The sequence below is a fragment of the Megascapheus bottae genome, unplaced genomic scaffold (assembly GCF_031878675.1).
Source record: "Megascapheus bottae isolate mThoBot1 unplaced genomic scaffold, mThoBot2.hap1 HAP1_SCAFFOLD_40, whole genome shotgun sequence".
Taxonomy (NCBI): domain Eukaryota; kingdom Metazoa; phylum Chordata; class Mammalia; order Rodentia; family Geomyidae; genus Megascapheus; species Megascapheus bottae.
The window spans coordinates 3,944,765-3,972,633 of record NW_028327715.1 but is presented as its reverse complement, the minus strand read 5'-3'; the positions used below and the strand labels follow the sequence as shown (position 1 = coordinate 3,972,633).

Genomic DNA, 27,869 nt, shown 5'->3' with positions numbered 1-27,869 from the left:
TCTGTCTTATTATTAGTAGAGTGCATTGAGGTCATCAAGGCTGCTGTGGATGTGTTTGCGCCAGAGTAGCCAGGCATGCACTTTTAGTTCCTGGAGCATCTAGTCGCTCAATCAATTGTTTAGGCCAGTGGCTGGCACAGAATATTGCTGCCATACCATCAACTATCAGAAATGAAAAGAGTGTTAAAAGAATCCCAGCACCCAGCATTATGAGCATTCCACGCATATGTCCCGGTCTCTGCCAGGAACCTCCAGGAGGCCTGATCACCATTGGTGTGAACCTCAGGACTGGCAGCCATTCAAGCTCTTTCTGCTCCATGCTGCACAGACTCCACTGGAGTGGATGTAGCAGGTAATGCTGCATCTGGAAAGTTCTCAGCTGAATTTCAGCTGAACAGATGCCAAAGGCCAGCCAGTTTCTGGATGCCCTCTGGGGAAAGGGCAGCCAGTCAAATTATAAAGACGAGACAGGGCATGAATGAGCACAAACAAGAGTAAGCCATTTCCACGAAGTCAGGGGGATGCCAGGAGAATAGAAAAAATGGTGTTGGGGGCAGAAGGCATGGAACTGAGTCTCATAGGCTTTCCTTATCCTTGGCTAGCTTCGAATTGCAGTCCTCATATCACAGCTTCCTGCTTAGCAAGGATTACATGTGTGAGGCACTGGTGCCTACCTTACGTTGTATTGTCTATTAAATGCTCTAAGTGGCTTTTCTCATGTCTTCATTTTTCCCAGTTCATGCATGTTTGGCTCTGTTTATCCTATATCCTCTACTAAGGTGTCATTGATATGTTGGTCAAAGGGAATAATAAAGACAGATTGAGAGGATTTTTTTAAACCAAACTTTCAGGCACCCAAGGGTTCTCATATTTCCTTTGACATTTGATCAATTTATATTCATATTAGTTGGAGCTCAAATATTAGGTCACAGCTACACTTCAGAGTAGGTTTTCTATTTTCTCCATTTTTAAACATCCAGTTTATTACTATCCATAGACTCTGTTTTTCTCTATCTAATGACAGAAAAGCTGCATAGCAGGGGCAGAGACCTTTTAGAATGGACACATACGTAGTTTGACTAAGATACTCTTTCGTGGAGCAAGCATGGATCTTTAAAATTGTTTGCACAGCTATGTTGTAAAATGGTAGTAGACAGAGCTGTCTTCATTGCATATCAGATTTGACCTGATGTGTGTGTGTGTGTGTGTGTGTGTGTGTGTGTGTGTGTGTGTGTGTCCCTTGTGTGGAAATAAAATTTAAACATCCCTAATTCTTTTTTTTAAAAGCATCATTAATTCTTCATTCTAGCATTAGAACTAGGTGGGCACCTGGCTTCCCAGCCCGTGCCAATATTTCAGCCTCTCCTGAAGCTAGATGTGACCAGGTGACTACGTTTCCTCCAACAGAATGTCATCAAAACTTTCACAACCTCTGCGACAAGTCCTTGGAAGGAAATTGCTTGCCTTCCCTTTCTTTTTTTTGTTTCCTTTTGGCTCCAGTTGGGATGTCTGTCGGCCAGCTTGTCTCAGGGTAGATGAGGAGCATATTGCAGGGAATGAAAGGGCCACGAGAGGGGTGGCCTCCCTTGGGGTTCTTAATTACCGTTCCTATTGGTGATCACCCTCGTCATCACGACCATCAGATCAGAGTTACAGGCAGCCAGATAGGAAGATGGCAAAGGCAGTATCTATCCTGCCTGTTCTCTCTTAAATCTTTTTCCAGAATTTGTCACTAAATATTCCCACTTCATTGATCAGAGTTTAGCTGTATCTAGTTATACAGTGACCCAGATAAAAGTAAGAATTGTTTTTAACTAAGGAAAAGAAAGCAGTGTTGAGTGGACTTCTACTTAGAAAACTCCTATCTAGATCAGCAGTGAAAAACAATGGCCTACAGACCAAATCTACCCACAACCTTGTTTTATTATTATTGTTGCAAATACATTGTTATTGGAGCAAAGCCATAAGCACTCATTATACATGTCATCTCCAGCTAACTCCAGGCTAGCAGAGTTGAACAAGTATTCCAGAGAGCAAACGGACCATGGGCCTAACCTGCTTACCATGTGCCTAGAGTGTCCTGGAATCACAAACCTCTCCATCTTAGCCTCGTGTGCTAAGATGATAGGCAGAAGTCTCCATAGTCAGCTATGTATTAAAGAAGAGGTCTCATAAACCTACATACTCAGAATAGCTACAAGCTACCATTTTCCCAAAGTCCACCTCCCAGGTACTAGCAATACAGTCATTATAATGCCTCAATCCAGCTGATTTTAACTTAACTGAGTAACTAGTGCCTCACTCCACACATGACCCTTGCATGGAGAGTCACTGCTTTTGCACCCTCTTACAGGAATGCTCTAATTGAGTTATTTGTGAACCAACACGGTTGCCATCCCTCCATATGTCTTTATTTGTCATTTCCCTATGCACAGGTGGCTTCTTTCTGCAAATTACTGTCACTCTTTGCCTGTGGACATTTTTTTTTACCTATAGTAGCATGCTCAGCCTACTTAAGGGGCAATCTGGAAGTCCCTTAGGCATTAATGCTCCAGGACAGCCCTTAAACAATAATGAATATGATCTATTACATAAAATATCCCAGCTTCCTTACTCCTCTAATGGGTCAACTCTGAGATATGTCCCAGAATAATTCTCTGTTTCTGTCTGTCTCTCTGTCTCTGTCTCTGTCTCTGTCTCTCTCTGTCGCTCTCTCTCTCTGTCTCTCTGTCTCTCTCTCCCTCTCCCTCTCTCTCTCTCTCTCTCTCTCTCTCTCTCTCTCTCTCTCTCTCTCTCTCTCTCTCTCTCTCATTTTCTTCATTTCCTTCCCCTTAGTGATTCTTGGAAGGACCTACTTTTAGTCCAGTTCTTACATCTGAATCTATTTCTCCATGGATAAAACTGAAGCAGGGATAGGAGTTTGGTCTAGTGGTAGAGTGCTTGCCTAAGCATGCACGAAGAACAGGGTTCGATTCCTCAGTACCACATACAAAGAAAGAAGGTGGAAGTGGTGCTGTGACTCAAGTGGTAGAGCTCTAGCCTTGAGAAAGCCCAAGGACAGTGCCCAGGCCTGCCCCCCCCCCTGACAATAGAAATGAAGGCAGTAGCTTGTCACATTTTGTATCAAGGAAAACTAATATGACTGATGATTTGCATCTTTTTCAGGGAAATTGGATAAGCCTTTGTTCAGAGTCCATCTGCCTGAGTTAAATACTGAGCAGGAGCTGGTGTTTTTCAGAACAAACCCCAAAGTAATAGATGGTAAGTTGGTTAAGCAGTCTGATGTGTATTTAAATTTTGTTATAAATATCTTCCATCCTGTCAGATGGAAGACTGTCTCTGTAACATAGAGATAAAAGAAGAAAAGCACAAGAACCAGCGCAGAGAAGAACAAGAACTTTAATTAAATGTGAACATTCAAATCTAACTTATCTTTCTAAAAAACCCCTCCAGTCCCATTAGTATTTTACTTTCTGACATGTACACAAATATTCATTGTAAATAAATCATATACAGAGCAAGGGCCCATGCTTCCTGAAATTCCAATCTTCAGTGGTCTCCAATGTCTGTGGTACTGCTCTGTGAAATGGTGTTTGCATGACCTTGACGTGAATGATGGGCCAATGAGTCTGCATGTGTATGTAAGAATGAGTTCTGAGGCATTTTCCTCCACACCACAGCTCTGCAGTGTGTGGTTTCCATCCCTTGGTGAGTCTCAATCAAGCCTCATGGCAGAGGCTTGGATTTTGGTGTAGCCTAACAAAGATTAGAAAGGCCGAGGGTGGGGAATTGTCCTTTGGTGAATCTTTGAAGAACAGAACTACGATTTGGGGAGTGGAAGAGCCAAGTGCACAAGTGGTGGTGACCTGTAGTAGAGTCCAAAATGTCAGGTGATAGTGTGGTGGGTACAGTTGTCCTGTGATGGCACAGGGTGCCCGAGGCACTCAGGGAGTCCAAGGAGGGAAGGGGAGTTTGGCTAATGCAAGTAGCCTGGGCACAGCAGGGTGGTTTTGTAGGTGGAGTGTGGGTATCCTGGGCTGGAGTAAAAGAAGGTGCAGGGTGGCCAGGGCCACTCAAGTCATCATGGTCAGTAGGACCCAGGGAGGCATGCGCACGTGGAGCTCTCCTTAAGCCTTGCTTCCCCTCCTCTTCCTGTGGAAGAGGCTGAAGCTGGATCTCTGCTTGGCAGGTGTCCTCCGGGGGAAGGTGTACTTCCGCAGCACCACATGGTAGACGTCCATAGTCTTCAAGGCATAGAAAACGTTGGCATCATCAGGAATCCTCAGCTCTGGTGGAAGAGGGACACAAACCTTAGCTGTCCAACCTGGGGCTGAGACCACTGCCATTCCCATGCACTTAGAGATCAACTGTGGGTTAGGACCCCAAATGCCTCCAATCTCTGATTCCTGCATGAGAAAGAACTGCGGAAAACTCCTTTCTCAGAGGACAACTTTGGACTTCAGGTCCTGCCAGGTCAGGGTGAAGGAGGCACAAGCTAATCCCGTTCTGACCTCACTGCTGCCTTATCAGCATCACAGACACAACAGGCTTTGCAATGTGCAAACCAGCTCTCCTAAGATTGTCCTACAAACATGGACCCTCAGGACCACAAAAAGCAAGGCCTAATTCAGGCTTCTTGCAGTGAGTTCCAGGGTCCTCTAAGACCATGTGCCCCAAGTAGACTGCAAGTCCTGCCTTTGGCCTTCAATTTCTCCCCAATCTCCTGTATCCTGCACTCTTTGTCAGAGGAAAAACCTATGCTGCCAGCATAGTGGGAATGGTCCCAGAGGTAGGAAGGAATTCAGAACACATCCTTCATGGAACTTGTGATCTGTCATCAATGCTGATCAACTCCACAAAGAACTGGACAGATTCTGCACCTCATTGCAAAGACAAGACAGCAACACTACTGTGCCTCATTACCATTTGTGTTCCAGGTATACATGAGTCTTACATGAGTCTGACTCCTCTTACCATCTGTGAGTCTGTCTCTGTCTCTTTTTTCTTGCCGGTCCGGGTCCTTGAACTCAGGGCCTGACCACTGTCCTTGGGCTTTCTCAAGGCTAGAGCTCTATCACTTAAGCCTCACCACCATTTCTGGCTTTTTTCTATGTATATGTGGTACTGAGGAATCAAACCCGGGTCTTAGTGCGTGCTAGGCAAGGACTCTACCACTAAGCCAAATTCCTAGTCTGTCACTGTCTCTTTTGCTACTTCAGTCTCTGTCCCTATCCCTGTCTCTCTGTCTCTGTCTCATCTACCTAAACTTTTGGCTAGCTTTTCAACTTATTTCTTTTATGAGTAAGTCAAATTTTGGTTCACTTATCTAACTCAGTGACTTGGTTCTCCCCCTGACCTGTTTGTTCAAGATAAGTGGTGTGCCACTGGCGCCATATGATTTTTCCTGCTTTTACTGTGGTTGATAGGAAGAAAGAGAATCACACACTTCTAACCCAGGCTGGCCTCCAACCTAGAGCCTCAGTTGAGGCTCCTAATGAACTGGGTTTGTAGGCTGAGTCCTAGGCACCTGGCTTCTAACTCATTTGGAAGAAAAACACATAGGTAGGGAATATTGGGAAGTTGCCCATGAGTTCTCAATAGCTCTTTCAGGGCTTGTATTAGTCCATGATATAGGGTAAGTGGTGTTTGGAGGCATAGTTTTAATGGTGTGGGAAAAATGCAAGGGTCTCAGGAACTCTGGGCACACACGTTACAACTAAGTGACACTCAAGTGTCAGGTATTTTCTGAAGCCATGTGTTCACATTGGAGAATGACAAAGTCCGTTCTGGTGAGCAAGCCAGCCATTCTGTCCTATGAGCTGTATTGTCTCCAGTCCTCACGGATGGTCTCTGCACTGGCTACTTCCTCCTTAGCCAGGGCAAGAACAAGCATGTCCATGAGGGCAATAGCTGTGCAGCAACCAGGGCTGGCTTGGGCCTGGTGTCTAAGGCTGCCCTTATGCTGCCATACCCTGATGGGAGGGGTTGGTGGGTGAGGACACTCTCTCCTGCCAAACTTCTTCTTTTTTTGCTAGACCTTGGGGCTGAAGTCAGGGCCTGAGTACTGTCTTGGGGCTTTCTGAAGGCTAGAGTTCTAACAGCACCACTTCTGGCTTTTTTACTTTTTTTTTGTTTTGCCTATGCATATATTTCCAAGGAATCGAACTCTGGTGTTCTTGCATTCTAGATGAGCTCTCTACCACCAGTCCAAACTCCTGGGTCCCTGCCCACCTACTTATTTGCCTGTCCTAGCTATTGGTTTAGGACTCACTTTGATCCTGTGTGATGATCTGCACCAGCTCTAAGTCTTCTGGCTTGTATCCACGCACCTGGAATTTCTTGATAGCTTTCACGATGACGTCTCGGGTCTTCTCCTGGTTGGTCACCTGGGTTGGATCAGGAAACAGGCCTTGAGGACTGGGTCCCAGGGGTCCCTCCCTGAAGTCAGTATCCAGGACTTCGGTGGTACCATCTCAGTGTTAAACATGAGAAATGCCATGGGGTGTCATGGGTGTGTTTTAACCCTTCCTTCCTGAAGAGGAGTCCATGCATTGAAGTTGGTTATTTAGTGTTCTTTGTAGAGTTTACCAGCTGTTCCTAGATCTGCTTTCCAGGTGTGGGCCCCTGAGATTTAGTGGAATACACAATAAACTCCAGAAACCCCAGGCAAGGGAGGAGCCAGCCAAGTGCCCAGTGCCTGCTCCTAGCCAGTTCTGGGGTGAGTTGGAGGATGCAGTGATGAACGACACCCCGTGGAGCCTTGATCAACTCCACTAACACTGAGAGTCCAGGAGAGAGGAAGTCGTTGCCTCCCCAGATGACTGCTCATGACACCCATTCTCCTTCCTGTTGGTGAGAGGACTGAACCAGATGCAGACACCAGACCCGGCATGAGGAAGGAGGGGCTCTGAATGTCATCTGCCTAGTTGAGTAGCTAGAAGAGCAGACATCTCTCTCTCCTGTGAGGAGTTTACTTGTGAGCAGATCTTTTAGCTCCATCATCTGCAGCACCCTGCCTTAGACATTCCTCATCTTCCCAGAACATAGGATCCCTATGTCTCGCTGTCCTCCAACCCAGATGTGATTGTCAGAAGAGCCTGCTAAGTAATGTGTGAGGATTGTCTCTGAGACAGTAAACAGTCTCAACTGGCAATCGTGTTCATTCACTACTAATCTTGTGATCAAACACCAGCCTTTAGGTTGTTTCCTGGGGAAAGTGAAGTATCTAAACTATGCCCTCCAGAGCCTAGGATTTCCCCAATCTTTGTCCGCATGCTTCCTCTCGGGACTCCTCACTGACCCTGCCTGAGGATCTATTCTTGCCTGGAGACTGGGCATAATTTTCCCTCCCTCTTTTTTAGGTCAGAAGAGCAGAAGGAAATGCAGCCGCCCAACTCACCTCAATGCTTCTGCATAGACGTCTGTTTTCCACAGGCAGCACCACCCTGATGACACACGAGTCTCCCAGCCTGAGATGGGGAGGCACAGATGAGCTGTCACTACTCTGCCCTGAGGTGCCGCTGTGAGTGTTGGCTGAATTGGTGTCCATTGTGCTGGTGTCTGTGGGTGAGGATTGGCTGGCAGAGGCCAAGCTGGTCATCCCAGTGGACCGGGAGGAGGATCCCTGGACCTGTGGATGACAGCAACATCAGGAGAAGTCCAGGTTTCCAACCAGGTCTAGGGCTTTCCTCTCAGGCAGTGGAAAGAGGACTATAGGCAAGACAGGAAGTCACCTTTTTCGGGTCTCCTGAGGATGTTTGTGAGATGCTCCTGATGAGCTCTGGGTAGGAGCTGGAGGAGGGAGCTGACTGCACATTGCTGTCTGACTGCACTGCAGTGGTGTTTGTGCTGCTCATCTCAGGGCCAGCCTTGTCCTGCTCCATCCACTTCAACTGGGAGCTGCCACTGGTACTAGGTGCAGCACTCTGGGTCTGGTGGCTTTAGAGAGGGGTCAGCTTACTGAAGGAACTTCTCTCAGGACACACACAAGACCCTAGACCTCAAACACTGGGGACCCGAATCTCCACTCCATGATCTGGGTCAGTTAACATTTTCCCATTCCCTTATGTGATGGATGAGTCACAGAGACAGAACTCAGTGTAAGCAGAGGGGCAGACACCCCAGAGACCTGGCTTCTCAATGGAAATGTCTCATCCACAGCCTGTCTCATTTCCATACCCATCCCATCATCTTCCCTGGTTCTTGCCCATCAGTGGCCAAGTCCTTACTTCTTCCAGGCCTTCCAGATGCTGAAGCGCTTCTTGGTCGGAGGGCTTGCAGTGTCATTCTGTCCCGGAGGCTCCAGTGCACATGACAGGTCATAGCTAGGCAAGGGGTGTGAGGTGAGCTGACCAAATTGAAGCTTGGGACCTCCCAGATTCTGCTTCAATTCTGAGCCTGCCACCCACCTGGTCACTGCCCCTACAGAGTGTAAGTCCTCAAGTCCAGACATGTGACACTCAGGATGGCACCACATCCCAGTGACAGGCGACTCTCCCTGTACTAGTGCCTCCCAGCTCACCTGGCCTCCTTGCTGAGCCGCTCCAGGTCTCTGAACCAGCCTAGAAACTTCTCATCTGGGGTGATGTGTTCATAGCTGCAGCTTGCCTGTAGCTGCTTCAGTTGCTCCATGATTGCATATTCCTGGCAAGGGAGAGCATGAGGTGAGTGGAGGGCTGTGCTGTGATGCCCAGGGAAAGAGCATTCACCAGGCTTTGCTCTGGGAAGCCTCAGTGCATCAGGGTGCTGTGGCTCTCACAACTGTGTCCACACTCATTCACAGGAAGCTCTCCTCTCCCACTTCACATCCCCACCCTGTCGTCAGGAAAGATCTGCACTCTGAACCAAATTTCCCTACCGGTCATGATGACTGAAGCTGACTCTGCTGCTGGTCCCCATCCAGCCAGGAGGGCACCTGAAACTCACCTTTCTCAATTTCTCAAAATGGATGACTCCCTCCTAGAAGGCAGAGAACAATGTGAGGAGAACCCCACCCTTCCTCCCTTCAGTTCTCCCTGTCAGGGGCTGGTCCTCTTCCATGGGACAGAGGGCATCTACATGTGCCTGTGAACCAAGTCCTAGATGGGACCTGGACACATCTCCAAAGAGGTTCTGGGATCATCTTGTCCAAACCTTTTGAGGACATGGGGTGACTGAGGGCTCAGCTGAGCCGGACTCACTGGTGCTTGCTTGGCCTGTCCTTGATCCCAACTGCCCACTGTGCCCAGAGGGACTTGAGTCCCAGTTGTGTTATGTGCCCTAGCTCCCTATCCCAGCAGCTCTGGATATCCCTTCTTAAGATGGATGCAGTGTTATCTTAAGAAACTCTTCACTGTGCCATAACTCAGCACACAGCAGGAGACTTTCTGTCCCAACCCCAGCAGCTCAGTGATGCCCAGACTACTCACATCCAGGAAGTCCCTAAAGGCCGTGTCGATCATTTGGAAGTCTCCCAGGAAAGTTTTCAGGTAGGGCACGGTGCCCTTGATGTGAACCTGTGGAATTGGATGGGTTGATGTGCCATGGCCTAGGACCCCATTGCAGGCCTCCCCAGACAGCCTCCATCCTCACAGGGCCTTTCTTATCAGAGTCACCTGTTCTGGCCAATCTGTTAGAGCCCCTTCTCTGCACTTGGGATAATAAACAGTATAAGGGTGGCATTGACACCTCCCCAAGTTAAGGAGCCTCTGAAGGCCACCTGCCACACAGGCTTTGCCATGCTCTGGCTTCTCCTCCTCCTTTGTCTCTGGCAGCCACTCAGGACAAGGGATTATAAGAATCAAATCCCATGTGTATGGAGTTATTTCAGGCAGGGGAACAAGAGGTAAGATGAGCAAGCAGACCTCTCTTCTCTTCTCTTACAGGCACTCTTGGTGCGTTCAGGACACAGTCACTCACCATGTCTTCAGCCTGCCTCTGGCCTCTCTTGGCCTTCTTCTCCTTGGGGGCAAAGTCACCAGGCTCCTGTCACAATGGAGAGCAGAACTCCTGAGACATGTGTCCACTCAACCTTTGTCCCTGACCTGAGCATGGATGGTGCCAAAGCTAGTGCCACCTGCTGCTTTGTTCTGGTTAATTCTCTGCCTCAGCAGATCTGAGGGATGCCATGCACTGAACTGGCCTCTCTCTGCCTGCTTCCTCATCTGCAAACTCTGCAAATAAATGACGTTCCTCTGAGTGCTATGGGGTCCACTGGTTTCTCCCAATGTTGGTGCTGCCCTGAGTCTCTGTGCCTATGCCTTCTCTGGACTCCTGGAAATTTCTTTCTCCTCATTGTCTCATCAATCATCCAAATTCCTCAGTCTTCATAGGTGACAGGAGGGGACCGAGGAATAGGAAGGGATGGTGGCCTGTCCACTTCACTGTAGGCAATCATAGAAGAGACACTCTAACTCTGTGAGCAGGGTGCAGTCAGTGAGTGCTCCCATAATTGTCATGGGCCGGAGGGTAGAATAGTCCAGGAGGGAGAGGATTATGGACTTTCAGGTAACTTCCTAAAAAAAAAATTCTGGATTTCCTCACCTAGGGGAGGGGCTCTGAATCATGAGAAAGTTTCTTTCCCACAAAGCTCTTCCCTATGTGTCTGTGTCCTGGCAGAAATCTTTCTCTATGCATCTGGGTGGGGAGTTCCCCAGATATACTGTAGTGGACAAGCGGGTCAAGGCATTGAGGAGTCCAGTCTGTAGCCCTTCCCACTGAGGCTTCTGGAGTCGTGTGTGAAGGAGCTCAGTATGTTGGAATGTAGAGGTAGATACATCTTTTCCTTTCTTGATTTGTGTGGGTGTCTCTATCAGAGCGACTAGTTCACTTGGGGGGTTTCATGGTTGAGTGTCAAGGTTAGGGCTCGCAGTCATGTCCAGCTGAGATTTCAGGGCTGAGTGAGCAGTGCCTGGCCTCCCTTGTCAAGAAAACCCCCAGCCACCTTCAGTTCCCCTGTCTAGTCCTTCTCTGTGTTTGTATGGCGGTGAGCAGCATCTGCTCTAGGGAGAACAGAGAGACCCAGTTCCTTCAGGTAGACATCCTGGCTCTGAATGTTAAGATCCAAACCAAGTGTGTGCTATGTCTGTTTGGCTAAAGGACAGCTCTGAAATATCCCATGGCAGAGCAACTCACTCCTGAGCAGTGCAGCTGACTTACATACCAGGTACTCAAGAGCCTGAGATCGGAGGATCCCAGTTTAATCCACAGTCACTGAGTCTGTGAATTACAATCAACGCCAAATGTGGAGTGGGCTTGGGACTGAAAATGAAGACCACTGAGTATTAAAAACGGTGGACAACAGCCATGCCCTGAGTTCAAGATCCAGAATGGAGAGAAAAAAAAAACGGGAAAGCATTTCTTTTTGGAACTGGATCCCACTTTTGCCTTCTTAGCCCTGTTCTTTCTGACACCTTTCTCTCTACCTGAAAGAGTAGCACTTTGGTCCGGAAGTAAGAGCATGAAGGAGAAACGATCTCTGAGAGTTTCTCATAAATCTGCATGCTGTCTCTGTAGAGGGACAGAGAGAAGTGACAAATGGGAAAGTGAGAGAGAAGGGAGACAGGCTTGGTTTTCTTTTAGAGCCAGGCCTGCAAGTTGCCTGAACAGGAGGTTTTCAAATGATTGTATGAAGCTCCCAAGGACCCAGGAGCTGGAAGCAATTTCTTCTTCATGTCCCAGTGGAGTCCAGCCCAGTTGTATTAGACAACTGTGCTTGGATTTCCTTTGGACAGAAATGTAGAATTACCACAGAAAACCTGGACAGCTCCTCTGGGTCTCTGTCCAGCTTCAGTGAGACATTGCACTGAACATTTGCCGGTGCCTGAACAGGCATAATGCAGGCACTGTCCCTGCTTTCCTGGCTAGCAGCCCAGGTCATACAGGCTTGGCTCTGGGGCTGGTGGTGAAGCTGGCTAGTCCCTGTGTGTGCACAGCTTCTGTGGAGAGAAGGACCCATCTGGAGACCTCTTGCCATGTGCTGTCCAGGCGCTGGATGGCTCTGCTGTGCAGAGCAGAGAGGATGGCATGGAGGGAGGAGAAGTTCCTGAGGAGTCTGCATTCCTGCATGGGAAGGGTGTGTGAGCCTTCCATGCTACTGCTGCCACCTGATGCCTGCTGGCTGGGCTAAGCCAGGGTCAGTACAAGGATTCTGGGGAGCTGCTTACAGGGCTTCAGAGGGGAGAGAGGGCTGACCAGGCCTGGGTGAGCTTGCCCCTGAGTCCTGAGTGTGAGGAAGGAGTGAGCACCATTGCATGTGTGGTATGTGGGAGTCTAGACAAGATGGCCTTGGGCAGGAGGCTCTGAGCACATTGGAACACCTCAGAATATAAGACCCTGAAGGGAGAGTCTCTAGGCAGCAGTTGTGTCTTACCATGGCCACTGAGATCCAGTGCTCTAGCACCCTTGCCCTGGAGCAGGGCTGCATGCTGTGGTCCCCTACGCAGGTGGTGAGCACGCAGGAGAACACCTGGTCAAACTGTGTGAAGGTGGCCCGGATGGTGGGGGCCAAGTTCTCCATGTCGTGTCTGTCCTTCTGGGAAATGGCAGAATGCAGGCAGTGGTGGGGCACCACCTTCAGGAACAGCTCCTGCCAAAGGAAGGAGTGCCTCATTGCCTGGCACACAGCACAGTGCCCAGCCCCAGATAGGGTCCTGTAGTTGGGCTGAGAACTCTGGCTGTGTAGGGGTCTCTGAGGCTTAGGCATGGGTTTGTAGGGATGTCATGCCGTTTCGCAACCCTGGAGGGCACCTGAGTGTCCCTACCTCATGTCAGGGTCTGCTGTGCAATGTGACTCTTCCTCCTTGGCCTAGGCCGAATTTCTGCCCTCCCCAAGTCCCCCCATTTCTGTCCTTTGGTTCATATCCACAGATGCTGCTTCTGTAGCACTTTCTGTTTTCTGCACTAGGCTCTGGCACACACACCAGAATCCTCATAATTGCTTGAGCTCATGTGGTCCCTGCCAAGTGCCGAGGAGCTGCGATTCTGGCTGCACCTCTCCACGCATAGCTCCTGGGACACAGAGGTGTCATATACACTTTAGTGTCTGCATTTAAAGAGTGTTGCTAGGAAGCTTGAGCCAAGGTGAAGCTCAGGCTGGATGAAAGCTTGGGCTCTAGGGGAAGGAGAAGGATGAGAAGGCAGCCATGCAGAGAAGGAAGCCCGGTCCACCCCGTGCTGCCCAGGGCCTCACCGAGTCCATCCTGGTGAGCTGCTCAGCCACCAACAGGGGAGGGAAATCTAAGACCTCATTCTTCTCCTTGTTCAGTCCCTCCCCTGTGCTCCCTGAAGAAGGACAGGAAGATCCTGTGAGGAAAGCATGCCGGGTCCTATTTTGATTCTCCATAAATTAAGGGATCCCACCCAAGCTGTGGACCAGGGGCCAGGTTGGTGGTTCCCAGGATATGGATTCCAGGGTCCCTTGGGAGTCTACCATGAGGCCAAGTTTCAAACTGGCTCCCAGTCAGCAGAGCAAAGGAGGCTGGTACTGCAGGTGACATAGCCTCAGAGTCCCGGGAAGACATGGCTGCCACCCACACCTGATGCTGCTGCTCCCATTTCGTGGTACAGTAGAGTCAAGGCTGACTTTGGGTGTTGGTCTAATCCTGGTAATGTTCCTGCAATTAGGCTGCACACCAGAGCTTGGAGCTCAATGCTGCCCTCTTAGACAAACACTGGGCTAATGCTAGACCTGCAGGAGAAGACAAGGCCCTCTCCATGGAGGATTTGTCCTGAGTCTTTGAAAAGAGAATAAAGACCCTCTTCCCTTTGACTTCCCAACCTGGATCCCTCTACCCATCCTCATTTTCAACTTCTCTGCACAGTCTCTATGTTCCAGCGTGTTTCTTCTTCCTGGCACAAGGCCTATATTAGAGCCTTCTCCACCCTCTGATGGCCCACATTCATCCCGCCTCTTTCCTCTGCCTTCCCACCCAGTTTCCACACCATCAGGCTGTGTCTGGCTGGGCTCTTGGGCCTCCATCTGATCCAGGAGCCGTTGTGCACAGCTCTCCACGTGTGTTCCAGTCATGTGCCTCTTCAGGTGAGCCAGCAACTGCTTGAGGCAGGCAACGTGTGCAGGCTGGCAGAAGTCCTCCCTGTACTCGTCCAGCCACATGTCCAGGATAGAAGAGAGGGCACTAGGGGCAGATGGGGGGCAGCAGAGTCAGAAACCTGGCCAGCGGCTACCCCAGACACTCTCAGCACTCATTTGAAATATGGACATCAGTATCTCCCCAAGCCAAGCCTCTTTGGTGGTGGAGGTAGTGACAGTGCTCAGGAACCAAGGAAGGATTGAAGGGAATTCCAGGGAGCCAGCACCCAATCATGGGAGGAGCAACTCTCCCCTCTCCAGGGAGCTCCCCATACTCCTGCAGCTCTCTAGTCCCTCCCCACTGCATGGAGTCTCCATGGGGTCTGTTGTATGCCTGGCATGAACTGGCTGCTGGTGCACATCCACTGGTGACTCTGCTGCCTCCGTTCCAAGAGCCACACGTGGGCTATTTCCCCACCTCACTGTTCTCTTGGTGACCCAGCCAGTCCTTCTACACTGCCAGCCTTCCTAGGGTCAGCAGAAGTCCTAAAACATGACATCAATGCTCTAATCCTGTTTGCGAGGCCATGGTGAGGACAGGCAAGGCTGGGCATCAGGGGCTGTGGAGAGGATGGGTTGGCACAGGGCTCAGCTCTCCCAACAGCATTCCTGGTCATGGGTCAGCCTCCTCCTGCATACATGTGCCACACTTCAACCCTGTGGGGAGGACGTCAAGATCTCTGGGATCCTGAGCTCGCCCACCACGCTACACTCAAACCTGGCTCCACTGTGCACACAGATGCCCTCCTTTGAGAGCAAAGTCCACTCACTTTCTGAGTTTGTCCTGTGGCATGCCATCCTGGCTGGAGAAAGGAAGGATTTCATCCTGTGTAGAGGAGTCCTTGAAGGCCTCACCTCTACTGAACCTGTGGAGGAATTGCACAGTTACTGTCTGTCTCTTCCTGTGTTTTATCCGGCTTGCAACAGTGCGGCTTATTTGTGCTTTCTCCCTACAAACATGTCCAGACCCGGAGGGGCTTCAACCTATGTGCAATGGAAAGGGACAAGCCTTTTCTCCCTTGAGAATCCTGTGGGCCGAGGGTCTCTCACTCTGCCTTCAGCTATCCCTGCTCTATGTGTAGTTGAGGAACCATTCTCCAAACAGGGAAAGTCTGCTTTGTCTGAGGGCTCAGAGCTTGGAGGCAGAAAGCTGTGTCCTGAGGAAGAAGGTCACAGGACTGAGCCTATACTACTGGGGAGCACACAAGGCATTTCCCATGGCCCTGGCATAACCTAAGGTGCTTCTCTGCCCACCCCCACTCCACAGGATCAGAGTAGCCCTGAGAGTTGTGCAGGTCATTCCCAGGGTCCCGTGGAGAAAAAGAGTCCCCTGCCCTTGCAGTTGCTACTCACGTTTGGAAGAGCAGGTCCAGGACGTGTTCGGTGCTGGTGAATTTTCGGTAAGTGGAGAGGAAGGTGGGGATGAAGAAGTGTTCCCCGGTCAGCTGGGCAGGAACCAAGTGTTCCACCAGCTGCTCCAGGGTGCCTGCCCTGCAGCCCTCGTCCTGGCTTGGAGCTTCATCCTGGAGTGGGACCAGGGGAATAGTTTAAGCTGAAACTAGGGAACCAAAGAGGACTGTGACATACAGTCCAGGGAATTACATTAAAATGATTTCCTATTCTCTCTATGTATGTCTTGCTGTCTTTGTCTCTGTATCTCTCTCCCTGACTCTCTCGGTCTCTCTGTCTTACTCTCTTGTAACTCTCTGTCAGTCCTTCTGGCTCCATGTCTTTCTGTCTGTCTGTATGCCTCTCTCTGTGTCTGTGTCTGTCTTTCTGTCTGCCTCGCCCCCCCATCTCTCACATACACACACACACACACACACACAGACACACACACACACACACACACACATACAAATGAGCTGGTAATGACTGGAGACTTAGATGTGGTGGGCTTTCCAGCCACTTACTGGCCTGGGCCTCCATGTCACCTGTGGGGTCCAATGACCCAGAAGTTTTCACTGCCAGGACTGGCCTTGTTTCCACACACGTGTGCCAGGCACCCTCTGCGCTCTTCCATGGGGCCTGAGACTCTCCCATTTGAGGAAAAACTGGCAAACATCTCCTGAACGTCTGCTAGCCACACAAGTGAGTTGTGGGGGGTTTGTTTTGACTGTGGGTGCTGGGGTACCAAGGTTCTAAGTTCCATTGTGAAGGCAATGAGGTCATTTGTGGAGGTCCCTTCAATTGACCCCTTCCTTCTGACACACCCTCTCCAAAGGTCCCCTTCTCTATCCTCTTGCTGGCTCCGAGCAGGACATAGCTGTCCAGTGTTACCCCAGCACCTCAATTCTATGGTCCCGGGGTAGACTTGTGTGGAGTAGACACCACCATGGAGGAGACACAATTGGGTTCTTAGCCTCACGGGACCCAACCTTAAACCCCTTTTCTCTCAAGTCCCACTCTGCTCCTCACTTGTCTTCTAAGACACGAAAGGGAAACCTTAAGATGAAGATTCCTGAGAGATGCTATGGATTCCCCAGTGGTCAGGCTTCAGGGTCAAGTCTCACCAGTTGCCATGCTGCAAGTAGAAAATCACGGAGGCTCAGGCCAAGGTGCTCTGTCCCTGATACACAGTTGTTGTCTAGACAGGGCACAACCCCTTCCTTACTGGGACCGGAGGATTGACACCTGGGTAGAGCTTGGCTGAGTGTGGTCTCAAGGGAAGTGTGACTTCATTTTGTGGCTGTCAGCAGTGGGTTTGGGGAACACACTGGGAAGTGTGTTGTGTCATGTCTCTCCAGCCACAGGGACCTCTTTTCTAACCTGCTCCTGGACACACGTGTGCTTCTGCTGTCTTCCTGGTGTCTTCATCGCTCCCCCCACATTCTCCCACTTATTCCTAGAGAGTTTGGCAGGGGCCTGAGAGGCTGAATGGACATCTGCCCTCAGGAGTGAGGTGGAGGACTGGACCCCTCCTTCCTCCAGCTTGCAGAGGACCCCATGCAGCCCGCAGGCTCTCCCAGCTGCGGTCACATAGCTTGGATCCCATGAGCACCTGGGTATTGTCAAGGTCTCCAACCTTGCCCTTCCTGTCTTTAGGAATTTGTACTCAGGACCTGGATCTTGTTCTAGAGCTCTTTTTGCCTAAAGCTAGAGTACTACAGCTTTAAGCCCCAGTGGCTATGTGTGAGGAACATTTCATGGGGACTTTTCTGCACAGGCACCGTGATCCTCTGATCTCAGCCTCCCACCAGCACCAACCAGGCTCTCACTGTGATTTTTATCCCTATGTAAAGAAGTTACATTATTTTCACAGATGCGTAGAATGGTTACAGTTACATAGGATATGTATTGAGTTCTTTTCCTTTGGTCCAGTGTCATTCCTTCCGCAAACTATCAGTTTCCTTCTTCTGCTTCTACATGTGACTTGTCTAGATTTCTTTCAGTACAATGTCTATTGAACATCAGTGATGAACATTTTCACACTTTTGTCCTGAGTTCTATGTTCCTACCCAAGATAGACATCAAAACAAGTGTACAGAAAGAAATAAGAAAACAGAATCAGCAAAACCCCACAAGAAAAAAATGTTTTTCTATACAGTGTCGTTCATAGAGATATGTTTCTGAGTACGTATATATACCTGTCTATTATATTTATATTTATATATATATATATATGGCAAACAGATTAGTGTATGGGGTAATTGTTTTGTCAGATGTTTCAGCCTGGTCTTCACAGATGATTTAGTTGGGTTAACATTTACTTTGCTGAGAGTAGATTGTTAACATCTATTGTTGAACGGATCCATCGTCTTTGGGTAGCCTCAGGACACTGTTTTAAAGTATAATAGTTGATTCATTGGTTTGTGCATCAATATTTACCTCTTCTTGAGTGTTTTCCCCTTAGATCATTCCCTTCATTAATATGCAGTGTCCTTCATTATCTCTTTCTACTGGTTTGAATCAGAAGTCTATTTTATGGTGTAACCTCATAGAAACCCCACATTCAGCCAGATATGAGGAATGATGTGCATGTTTGGTATTCTTTTAGGCTATTTGTGTATCCTAACAGTGGATCATTGTTGGAGAATGTTCTGTGTGCAGCTTCTTGAATGTGAGTTTCATGGTCATCTGGTGACATACTCCTTTGAGGCCTATTAGCCCCATTGGCATTATTTGAATTCAGAAATATGTTTGTCCATTTTCTGCAGTGAAATCACTTTTCTAGCAATTATTGGACTGCATAGAAGTCAGCATTACAGGACATCATCAGACATGGAACATCTGTCCAAGAATGAAGCTTCTTTAACAGTGGAAGACCTACACACTGAGGAGAGTCATTAGATCTAGGGATGCTGGAACTCTTGACTACATAGAGCAGCTGCTTTCTATCTCCACTATGTTACATCATACCCTTGAGTTTCTTGAGAACACACACACACACACACACACACACACTTATATATTTGTGCATCTCTCTCTTCTATGGCTATATGTAAGTAATTGTCACAAGCCTAGACTGAATTGCCAAATCTAATTTTGCTTTTCTTTTACCAGTCTGGATATCTTTAAATACATGCTTGGGAGCTGTCCTTAAACTTTATTTTTTCCTATGGCTAGAGCTCTAGCATTTGAGCCACAGGGTCACTGCCTGTTTTTTTGGAGTAGTTATTTGGGGTTTAGTGTTTCCTAGAGATTCTGGCCAAGGCTCTACCTCTTGTTTCTCAGCACCTCTTTGCAGGCTTTCCTATTTCTGTTGTACTATGGAGTTGAACCTAGGGATTTGTGCATGCCTGGCAAGCATTCTACCCCTAGGCCACATTCCCGGCCCTGTGCATTTAAATGGAATACCATGTGTTGTAAGTCCAGTGTATGTTCTCTGCAATTCCAGTGACATTTTCTGAGAGGCTGCAGTCCTGTGTGGGTGGGTGACCACGGGTCTCTTGAACCTCATGCTTATGGGATGACCACCATTCATAAGGAGGATTGGAGCAAGGTACTCCTATCCCATTGAGTGTCCTCCATACTCAATCATGTACTAACGAGGAGTCCACTTATTGAAAAAAGAACAGTGATTAAGGTTTACAGGCTCATGGGGTTGTCTATCTTAAGAATAAGGTCTCGAGTTCAATGCATAACAAAAACAAGCAAACTAACAGTCCAAAAATCATCTGTCCTGCCTTGCTTTGATTCATTCCTTTTCTAAGATGAAAGAAACACGCTCATATAATGAATGATTGTTGTCCTTAATGTACTCTGTTATCTCTCATCTCCTTTGCTGTCCCTTGGGTATCTCATATTGTTACAGTATCTCACTTTGTTTTCTGATATATTGAATTTATTTGTATTTGGTTATTTGAAATTTGATAGGGAAAGGGAGAAAACCAAGACGGGGGGGGAGGGTAGTGGGTACCTAGACATGTGAAAGGGTATCAATGTATGTGAATTAATGCACCTTCTATCTGGCAAATATCATGTAACCCTTTTATTAATTACAATAAAAATATAAAAATACGTACTTTGGGTGTCAGGATAAGTAAGTAAATGAATGAATGTATAATAAATAAATTAATTTAAAAAAAAGAAAGTAACAGGCTCAGTGATAGCGGCTTATGCCTGCACTCTAGCTACTCTGGAGTCTGAGATGTCAAGGAGATTCAAAGGCAGCCTATGGAGGAAATTCTGTGAGAGTTAAAGGTCCAAGTATCCACGTGGTACCATAGGAACGTGTCTCATGCGGTATAGTACTAACCTGAGACAGGAAAGCTGAGGGACTCTAGCCAAAAGAACTTAGCCCCTGGCAATGTTTGTGTTCCCTTAGGATGACTTTCCCCTGGCCTTCCCTTTTGAGACCAAGCATACTCCTTATGTTTCATCCTGAGTAGTGTGTCATCACATGTTTACACGAGTGTGGATTAGCCAGAGAGTCAACGAATATGAGTACACATCCCTAATTTTTGTTTGTCATTCATTTAGTACGCATGCACATGACTATTGACAAAGCATACTTAACAGCTCTATGCTAAAAGAAAAAGGCACGTGGAATATGCGAACATAGGGTCAGGTGAATTACTTAAAGAATTATTAACCACACATACACACAAGCACAGACACACACACACACATAGGGAGAGGAGAGCCGTTAATGACCAGGAAATTTACATATGTTCAACTACCCAGACTCTCACTGCCCTGAACCTCCCCATGTCACCTGTTGGGTCCAGTAACAGCATCTCCAGAAGTGTCCACGGCCAGGCCTGGCCTTGTTTGGACAGACGTGGGCCAGGCACCCTCTGTGCTCTTCCATGAGGCCCAAGCCTCTCCCATTTGAGAAAAATCTGGCAAACATCTCCTGAACGTCTGTTAGCCACACAAGTTAGCAGTTGGGGGCTTGTGTTGACTGTGGCTGCCGGGATACCAAGGTTCTAAGTTCCACTGTGAAGGAAGTGAGGTCATCTGTGCAGGGCCCTTCAGTTGAGCCCTTCCTTCTGACACACCCTCCCCAGATGACCCCTTTTCTCACCACTTGCTAGTCCTGAGCATGACCTCATCCATTCAGAGTTTCAGCCACTGTTCAATACTACTCTCCCCAGGTAGCCCTGGGTGCAGCAGCCACACCACCTTAGAGGAGATACAGATGGGCTCTGTGCCTCCTGGTGCCCAGTCCTGTATCCCTTTAACCACAATTTCCAATGTCCTAAGCTGGTGACTTCAAAGAGATAGAACAGGGCAATGGTAAGGAGAGGAGTCATGTAAGATTCTATGGGATGCTCGGTAGACAGGCCTCAGGGCTAAACTCCACCATGTCCCAAGCTGCAAACAGAAAAGCACTGAGGCTCAGCCCCGTATGTTCTGGCCACTGACAGAGTCTCTCAGTCTACAACCACAAGACCGTCCTCACAGGGCCCTGAGATTGAGGCCTGGCTGAATCCTGTCTGTCTGATGGAGTTAGGAAAATTTGATTTCGTCCAAGTGTGTGGCTATCAGCAGTGGGTTAGGGGACACTGTATTTCAGCTTGGAAAGGTGATGTCATTTCCAGGCCCTATGATATTCCTTGACACCTGTCCCTTCATGTCCCCTCATCCACACTGACCTCTGGACTGGGATGCTCCTATTTATGCCTCCAATGGAGCTTGGAAGACAGATATGAAGTGGTTAATGTTTGTGTTCTTTCCTGGTGCCAGTTGTGAGGCTTACATTCTGGTTTTGGGCAATGTCCTTGAGCCTCTTGGCTCCAGGCTGGTACTCTATCACTTCAGCCACTCTTCTACTTTTGACCTTTGAGTGTCAGGAACTTTTCTTCTGGAGACGGCTTGGAACCTCAGTCTCCACATCTCAGCCCCTGAGAAGCTATTAGTACAGTGGTTCCTCATTGGCGCCTGGTTTCTATTATGAATTTTCACTGTTTTGTATCACATCTCCTTTTCCTTTCAACTGCTGGACCCACTGTTGTTGTCGTGACCTTCCTGACAGGCCAATATCTGAAGGTCCTTTCGTGGACTCTATGTCATAGACCTTCGCGTGGCCTGCCGAGGAAAATGCAAGCAGTGATGATGCCATTCCATTCCCTAGGATTCTCCTCTCTGCTGCTTGTCATGAGCCTGAGTCAGGTCTGGAATACTTTTCCTCTCTACGTCCATGACGGACCTGATATAGCCCATGAACACATGGCATTAAGTTTTTCCAGTGCTTTCTTGGATGTTTGAACTCAGGTCTATGTTCTTCCACTGGTCCTCAGTACTGGGGTAATTGAGGAGTGAGGGAAGAAATTAGGTCACTGTGAGTGTGCCCTTAAATGGGATATTGGGATGAGGGGGTCTTGTGTCTCTGTTTCTGTCTCTCTCTGTCTCTCTCTCTCTCTGCCTCTCTCTGTCTCTCTGTCTCTGTCTCTCTGTCTCTCTCTGTCTCTCTGTCTCTCTCTCTCTCTCTCTCTCTCTCTCTCTCTCTCTCTCTCTCTCTCTCTCTCTCTCTCTCTCTCTCTCCCCGTATCTCTTCCAGACCCTGTGAGGTACTTAGGCCTCCCCTTTTAATTGTATTCTAATGTCAGGGAGATGGATGGGGGATTACAGTTACATTCTTCACACATTGGGTACATAACTTCTTGAACACTGATTCCCCTTCCTATGTTGTTTTCTCATTTTTCCTCCCGCAACCCCTACTCAATCATCTGTGTTTCCCCATTCCTTCTCTATTTCAATTAAACAAGTAAAGTATATAAAATATACCATAGGCCTCCTCTTCAACTACATGGTGCTATCTTGATGTACTGTGCACAAAGCAATATAGCCAACAGATACATTGACCCAAACCATGAGGCAATATAAACCGTTTTCCTTTTCAGTGGGTGTTCTCAATTGTTTGGGGACAGGTATCTGACTCTCCAGGTGAAGTGAGTTTTCCATTGAGATCCCTGCAGGAGGCCTTCAGGATACCAATCAGAGAAGATCAGGAAAAAGAAGGACTAGATACTCAATATTTAAAGCACTGAACGTACACAACAAGGAATATGAAAATTACAAGAGACAAACTGAAAGAAACATGGGAACATCATTTCAGATTAATGAAGAAACTGATCTCTTAAGAAGTGTTAACAATTTTTACACATGTAGCTCTCATGTTGTTGCATCTAAACTAATGAAGCAAACAGCACTTCATTTGCTAGTGCAGATGGAGTCCAACCTAGTGTTTGTGGGTGTGATGATGCCTCAGTCTCCAACAGGCAGGATACCCAGACCACTCCTGTCCTCAAAACATGAACCAAGAAATATCAGAATTGAATGGCACTATGAACCAAATGGACTTAATCGACAGATACAGGGTGTTTTTTTTATTTTTTATTGTAATTAATAGAGGATTACATTATATTCACCAGATAGAAGGTACATAACTTAGCAAACCTTGATACCCTTCCTTATGACATGGTCCCCATTTCTCTCCCACTCTCCCCCCGCTTATCTTGATTTACCCCCTTCCCTATCCAATTTCAAATAACCAATTAAGCATATATAAAATATATCAGATAACAGGGTGAAATATTGTAACAATATGAGATAACCAAGGGATGGCAAAAGAGATGAGAGATAACATAGTACATTAAGGATAACAGTCACTCATTATGTGGCTTTTGTTTCCTTCTCCTGGAGGTCCTTACATTTAGTGGCATACTATTTGGTCTAATGTCTCTAGATTTTGTTCTATTGTAAATCTCTGCTAGGAGAGCCCAAGGTTTCTACTGATTATGACAAATGAGGGAGACTTGGTGTTAGAGCGATATAAACTGACTTACTTCAGTGTTGTTCCACCATACCTTATATGATGTATACGTGGTGTAGATTGTTATGCTTTAGGCAAATGTATGTTTTATGTTATATGTATTTTTCATTTCATTGTATAGAGGGGTCTTGAACTCTCACTTGGCTTTTTATTTTCTTCAGGATGGCAATCTACTACTTGAGCCCCACTTCTATTGTAGTTTTTTGTCTGCCCCAGGTGGCTCTGCATGATGATCGTTCTATCTCATTCTCCTAAGTTGTTAGGATTCCGAGTTGTGATGGATCCTGGTCTTTTCTCCCTGATCTGTGCTGTGCCCTGCCTGAGCCTCCAGCACAGCTGTGAACATCTGCTTCTTCCTCAGGTCTGTTGCTGGCGCCATGGTCATTACCAGGCAGGCAGTGGATGCCTGCTTCAAGCTGGAGTTTGAGCAGCTTGTCCTGGGGAAACGGGTCATTTGAAGGACCAACCTGGATGAGCAGCTGGTGCAGGAGCTGGTGCTGCAGACCTGAGCAAGCTCACTACTGTGGTGGGAAATACCATGTGCACTTTGGACTTCTATGAAGGTGTGTGGTGTGTGTGTGTGTGGGGGTGAAATCTAGACTCAAGAGCCCCTCCTTGCCCTGATTCTGCTTCTAAGGATGTCCAGGGTGGGCTGTCAGCACCTTGGCTGTCACCCCATCTCAGCCTTTTCCTGGTGGAGATAGCAGTGGCTAGGAGCAATGCTAGGAGCAGGCAGGAGCTGGGGGAGCAGCCCCTGCATCCATGCTGAGTGTGGGCAGAGTGCCACCTTGTGATAGCAGCTGACACTACAGAGTCCCCATGTGTGTGCTGCAGGAAGAGGCCACCTGGATGATGCCCTCTGCTCCTACATGGAAAAGGACAAGCAGGCCTCCCTTCAAGCTGCCCACGCATCTGGCATCTGAAACATCGAGATGGAATCTTCGGTGTTTGCAGCCATGTGGAGTTTGTGTGGCCTTTGTTGTAAGCAGGTACATGATGGCCTCTGGGCATCCTTCTTCCACCATCTCTGCTCTGCTGGCCAATCCTGAAGTCCAGGCCACCTTTTCCTATCCCACCCCAATCTATGTTTTGGGCTTTTATGCACTGGGCTCACAGGTCAGTGTCACACCGAGCTGATACCCTTGCACCCTTGGGGAAAATGTTGTGTGATGGTGACAGCATCGTTGGTGTCCCCATAGTCTTCCCTTGGTCAAATCACCTTAGCCTTCTAGGCTGTACAGAACAGGTGAGAGCCTGCCTTGCAATTAGCTCAGACATTAACTTATTTCCTTCTGATAGGCTAAGGTATGAAGTCAGAGTTTGATGCCTTCTCTTGCCATGTAGGTGCACTACCAAGTGAGCCATGCTCCCGTCCTTTTTATTGCTGTGTGTATATTTCAGATAGAGTCTGGAGTTTGGCCAGGCCACTTTGCATTGTAATCTTCTACCTATCTTGTAACTGGGAGTTTAGCCCTGAAACCCCACAACTCCTTTGAGACGGGATCTTAAACCTTTACCCTATTGGCTATGAATCATTTTCCTCCTCATCTCCATCTCCCAAGTAGCTAGGATGACAGGTGTAGGCCACTGTCCCTGGCCTAGTAGGACTTTTCTTTCAGAACCGAGGAAAGAGGTGGGGGAGACCTAGCACAAGGTGATGCTTGTAAGGACAAAGCTTCTAGAGTTCCTGAGCCAACCATGGTGCCTTTCCCTGCTTGCTTCATCCCCCATCCTCTCCTGAGTCAGAGTGGACATAGCAGACTTGCCTAGGGCATGCACAGGCTGAGGCTCCCAGGTCCATGCTTGGTCTGATTCTTGTGAATGAAGCTAGAGATCTGGCCCTTGGGGTTGACAGGGTCTTTGTGTTTGGCAGTTGCAGTGGTGTGCATCACCCTCCTGGACCACCTGCAGGGGTCCAGATCAGCAGCCCTCACGAGGTGCTTGCTGAGTATCAGCAGAGGCCACAGCGCTGGTGAGCTACTTCATCAAGAAGAGTCTGGGAAAAGCCTGAGGCTTAGAGACAAGCTGTCCCCAGGTCTGTCCATTCAAACGGATGTCCAAAGTCTCCTTTTTTGTGATTCAGTGTGTGGGCTGGTGGCCCATGCTTTAGGAGGCTCAGATCACATTCTACCTTCAGAATAGACATCCATGACCCTACTCAACTAGATTTTTCATGGGGACAGCTTCTCACTAAACTTTTGTTTTCCAGGCTTCTCTCAAAGTGTGATCCTTCAGGTGTCCAAATCCCTCAATCTCTGGTTCCAAATTACTGTCTCTATGCATGGGATTACCTGACTGTTAAATTTCTATTTCATATCCTACTTTGATTAATTTGGAAGAACATATACCATAAAGAAAATGACGTACATGCCAGATGGATGGATTTATGTGTTCATTCATTCCCCACTGATGGCTTACTGTGGAGCAAGATTACATGAGATACTAGACATGAACGAACAGGATTTCATTTCGCTTCTTTCCTTCAGAGCAGTTCCATTCAGTTCACAATTTCCCAGTGAAATAGGAGACAGAGACCCACATGTTATGGAAGGCAATCGTCTCAAAATAACCCCTGAACTTTGAGCTGTGTTTCAAGAGGTAGAGTGCTAGCCTTGAGCAAAAGGAACAGTGACTAGGCTCTGAGGTCAAGCCCCAAGACCAGCACACACACACACACACACACACACACACACACACACACACACACCTCAAACAAAAAGTTTGACTAGATCCTTCATTTTTCTTTACTTTAATATAGTTCACTATGCACGCCTCTACTTTATAATGATTCACTCATCCTGATAATGGGAGAACAAGGATACATTGTGGAGGTAAGGCAGCTTCTCTGGGCTTTAGGATACTATGTGCAGACAGCAGAGCCACAGTGTGAATGGGAAAGAGGAGCTGTGCAGGAAGTACTCTCTGCCTTTGCAACATTTCCCTTATTGTCCCGACAAATGTTTCATTGGCTAAAACACTTCAGCTCCTGGAAAGGTGTGTGAGCTGGCAGGGACACACAAGGTGAGGATACCAATGGCCACCTCACCAGAATATAGGGAAGACCTCAAGATAGGTGTGAAAGACTTGGTAGGGACTGTAGCCCACAGTAGCATCTCCTAGATGAAGACAGGTGCATTTGCCTCCTGGCCTGGTTGCGGTCCCCTTATTCAGAAGACTCTGCTACATTTTCCCCTTTATTTGTATCTCCAGGATGTTTAGCGTCTACTGATAAAACAATTAAGGCAATGCAACTTCTTATCCCCTACAGCAGACAGTTCCAAACAAAAACCAGTAGCTTTATTTCATATATGACTATTTTCATATAGGATATTTTGTGAGAGGAAAAAGAAGTCTTGAGCCAAATCAATGCCTCCCATGAATAAATGAGCATGTGGAGTTGAGGAACTCTTTTACCTATACCTGGGCTCTGAATTAAAAAATAAACTTTGTCCTGAATGTGGTAACTTAAGAATGGTCATTGGCAGCTAAGGGTCTAGATGCCACTGTCTTAATATAAACATAATTACAATGGTGAATATAGCACTGTCAGGACAAAGGAAAATTATGTTCAGAATCAAAGATTAGCAAGACTTTGTCTTCCTTGTGATTTGATTTCTCTTCCCTTTAAATATGAGGTCATTTTTAACTCATGAGGAGAATTTGCATCCATAGACAAAATGCATTGTCTTCAGTGAGGATCCAGAAAGGAATTAGAATGACAGAGGCAGGATAAGTTCTGTGACCAGGTAGTAGGAGGTGCTAATGTTGCAAGGTTAATCCAGTAGGCAAGATGCAGAAAAGCCACTTTCTCTTTGTCCTATGTTTTTGTCAGTCTTGGGGGGGCTTGAACTCAGGGCCTATGTCCTGTTCCTGAGCAGCATGTGCTCAAGGGTAACACTTCAAACCTTTTCTGTTAATGTGGTGCTAAAGAATCAAACCCAGGGCTTCATGCATGCTAGGCAAGCACTCTATCATGCTAAGCCACATTCCCAGCTTACAAATCACATATTTGGCTTGAACTCAGGGCCTGAGCACTGTCCTTGGGCTTTCTTAAGGCTGGAGCTCTCCCACTTGAGCCACAGAACCACTTCCGGGTTTTTTCTATGTATGTGGTATGAAGGAATTGAACAGGGTCTTCGGACATGCTCTGCAAGCACTCCACCACTAGGCCAAACTCCCAGGTCTACAAACCACCTTTGGAGAGATCAAATTGAGAGTCTTTAATGAAAAAGTTAGCATCTGCAGGCAGATTCCTGTCAAAATGATCAGCAGCTTCGCAAGAATACTTAACACTCTATGAAAACTGTGCCATAAGAGTAGAAGAGGAAAGAATGAGCAGAAAACCAATAGCAACAAGGTACATCAATACAGTAGAAAGCTGAAGTGGGAAACCTGGTTGATTTGAGGAGAGCCAGGAGATGGGGTGCAGTACAGGAGGCCTGGTTTAATGGCTTCTGTGCTGTCTGATCATGAATTAGGTTCAGGTGAGAGGACAAGGTCACAGGAACCTAGAGAGTCTGAAGTTCAAGACACAAGACACAAGACTGACAGGTCCAGTAACCTACCATCCAGGTCCCTAAG

General features: G+C 47.7%; 2 protein-coding genes across 2 annotated transcripts in view; one reads left to right on the top strand and one right to left on the bottom strand.

The window, feature by feature from the left end:
* Positions 1-3,383: 3,383 nt before the first annotated feature.
* On the bottom strand, positions 3,384-8,642 carry LOC150039367 (ral guanine nucleotide dissociation stimulator-like). The gene is made up of 6 exons (XM_090327871.1): positions 8,522-8,642; positions 8,229-8,324; positions 7,734-7,938; positions 7,400-7,630; positions 6,272-6,386; positions 3,384-4,288 (listed from the first exon to the last, which is right to left on the bottom strand). The coding sequence occupies exons 1-6, from the start codon at positions 8,629-8,631 to the stop codon at positions 4,128-4,130; spliced, it is 918 nt and encodes a 305-aa protein (XP_090183997.1). The 5' UTR covers positions 8,632-8,642; the 3' UTR covers positions 3,384-4,127.
* The window catches only part of LOC150039365 (uncharacterized), a 42,624-nt gene continuing 22,190 nt past the window's right edge, over positions 7,436-27,869 (top strand). The window contains exons 1-4 of the mRNA XM_090327872.1: positions 7,436-7,522; positions 15,336-15,468; positions 23,650-23,851; positions 24,123-24,277. Of these exons, the coding sequence (XP_090183998.1) occupies positions 23,846-23,851; positions 24,123-24,277 (161 nt within the window). The 5' untranslated portion in view covers positions 7,436-7,522; positions 15,336-15,468; positions 23,650-23,845. The remainder of the gene's footprint in view (positions 7,523-15,335; positions 15,469-23,649; positions 23,852-24,122; positions 24,278-27,869) is intronic.

Coding starts and splice junctions, on each gene's coding strand:
- LOC150039367 (XM_090327871.1), bottom strand. CDS start 8,631: ATGGAGCAACTGAAGCAGCTACAGGCAAGCTGCAGCTATGAACACATC. Junction 8,325..8,521: donor CGGCTCAGCAAGGAGGCCAG/GTGAGCTGGGAG, acceptor CCCCTTGCCTAG/CTATGACCTGTCATGTGCAC. Junction 7,939..8,228: donor ATCTGGAAGGCCTGGAAGAA/GTAAGGACTTGG, acceptor CCCTCTCTAAAG/CCACCAGACCCAGAGTGCTG.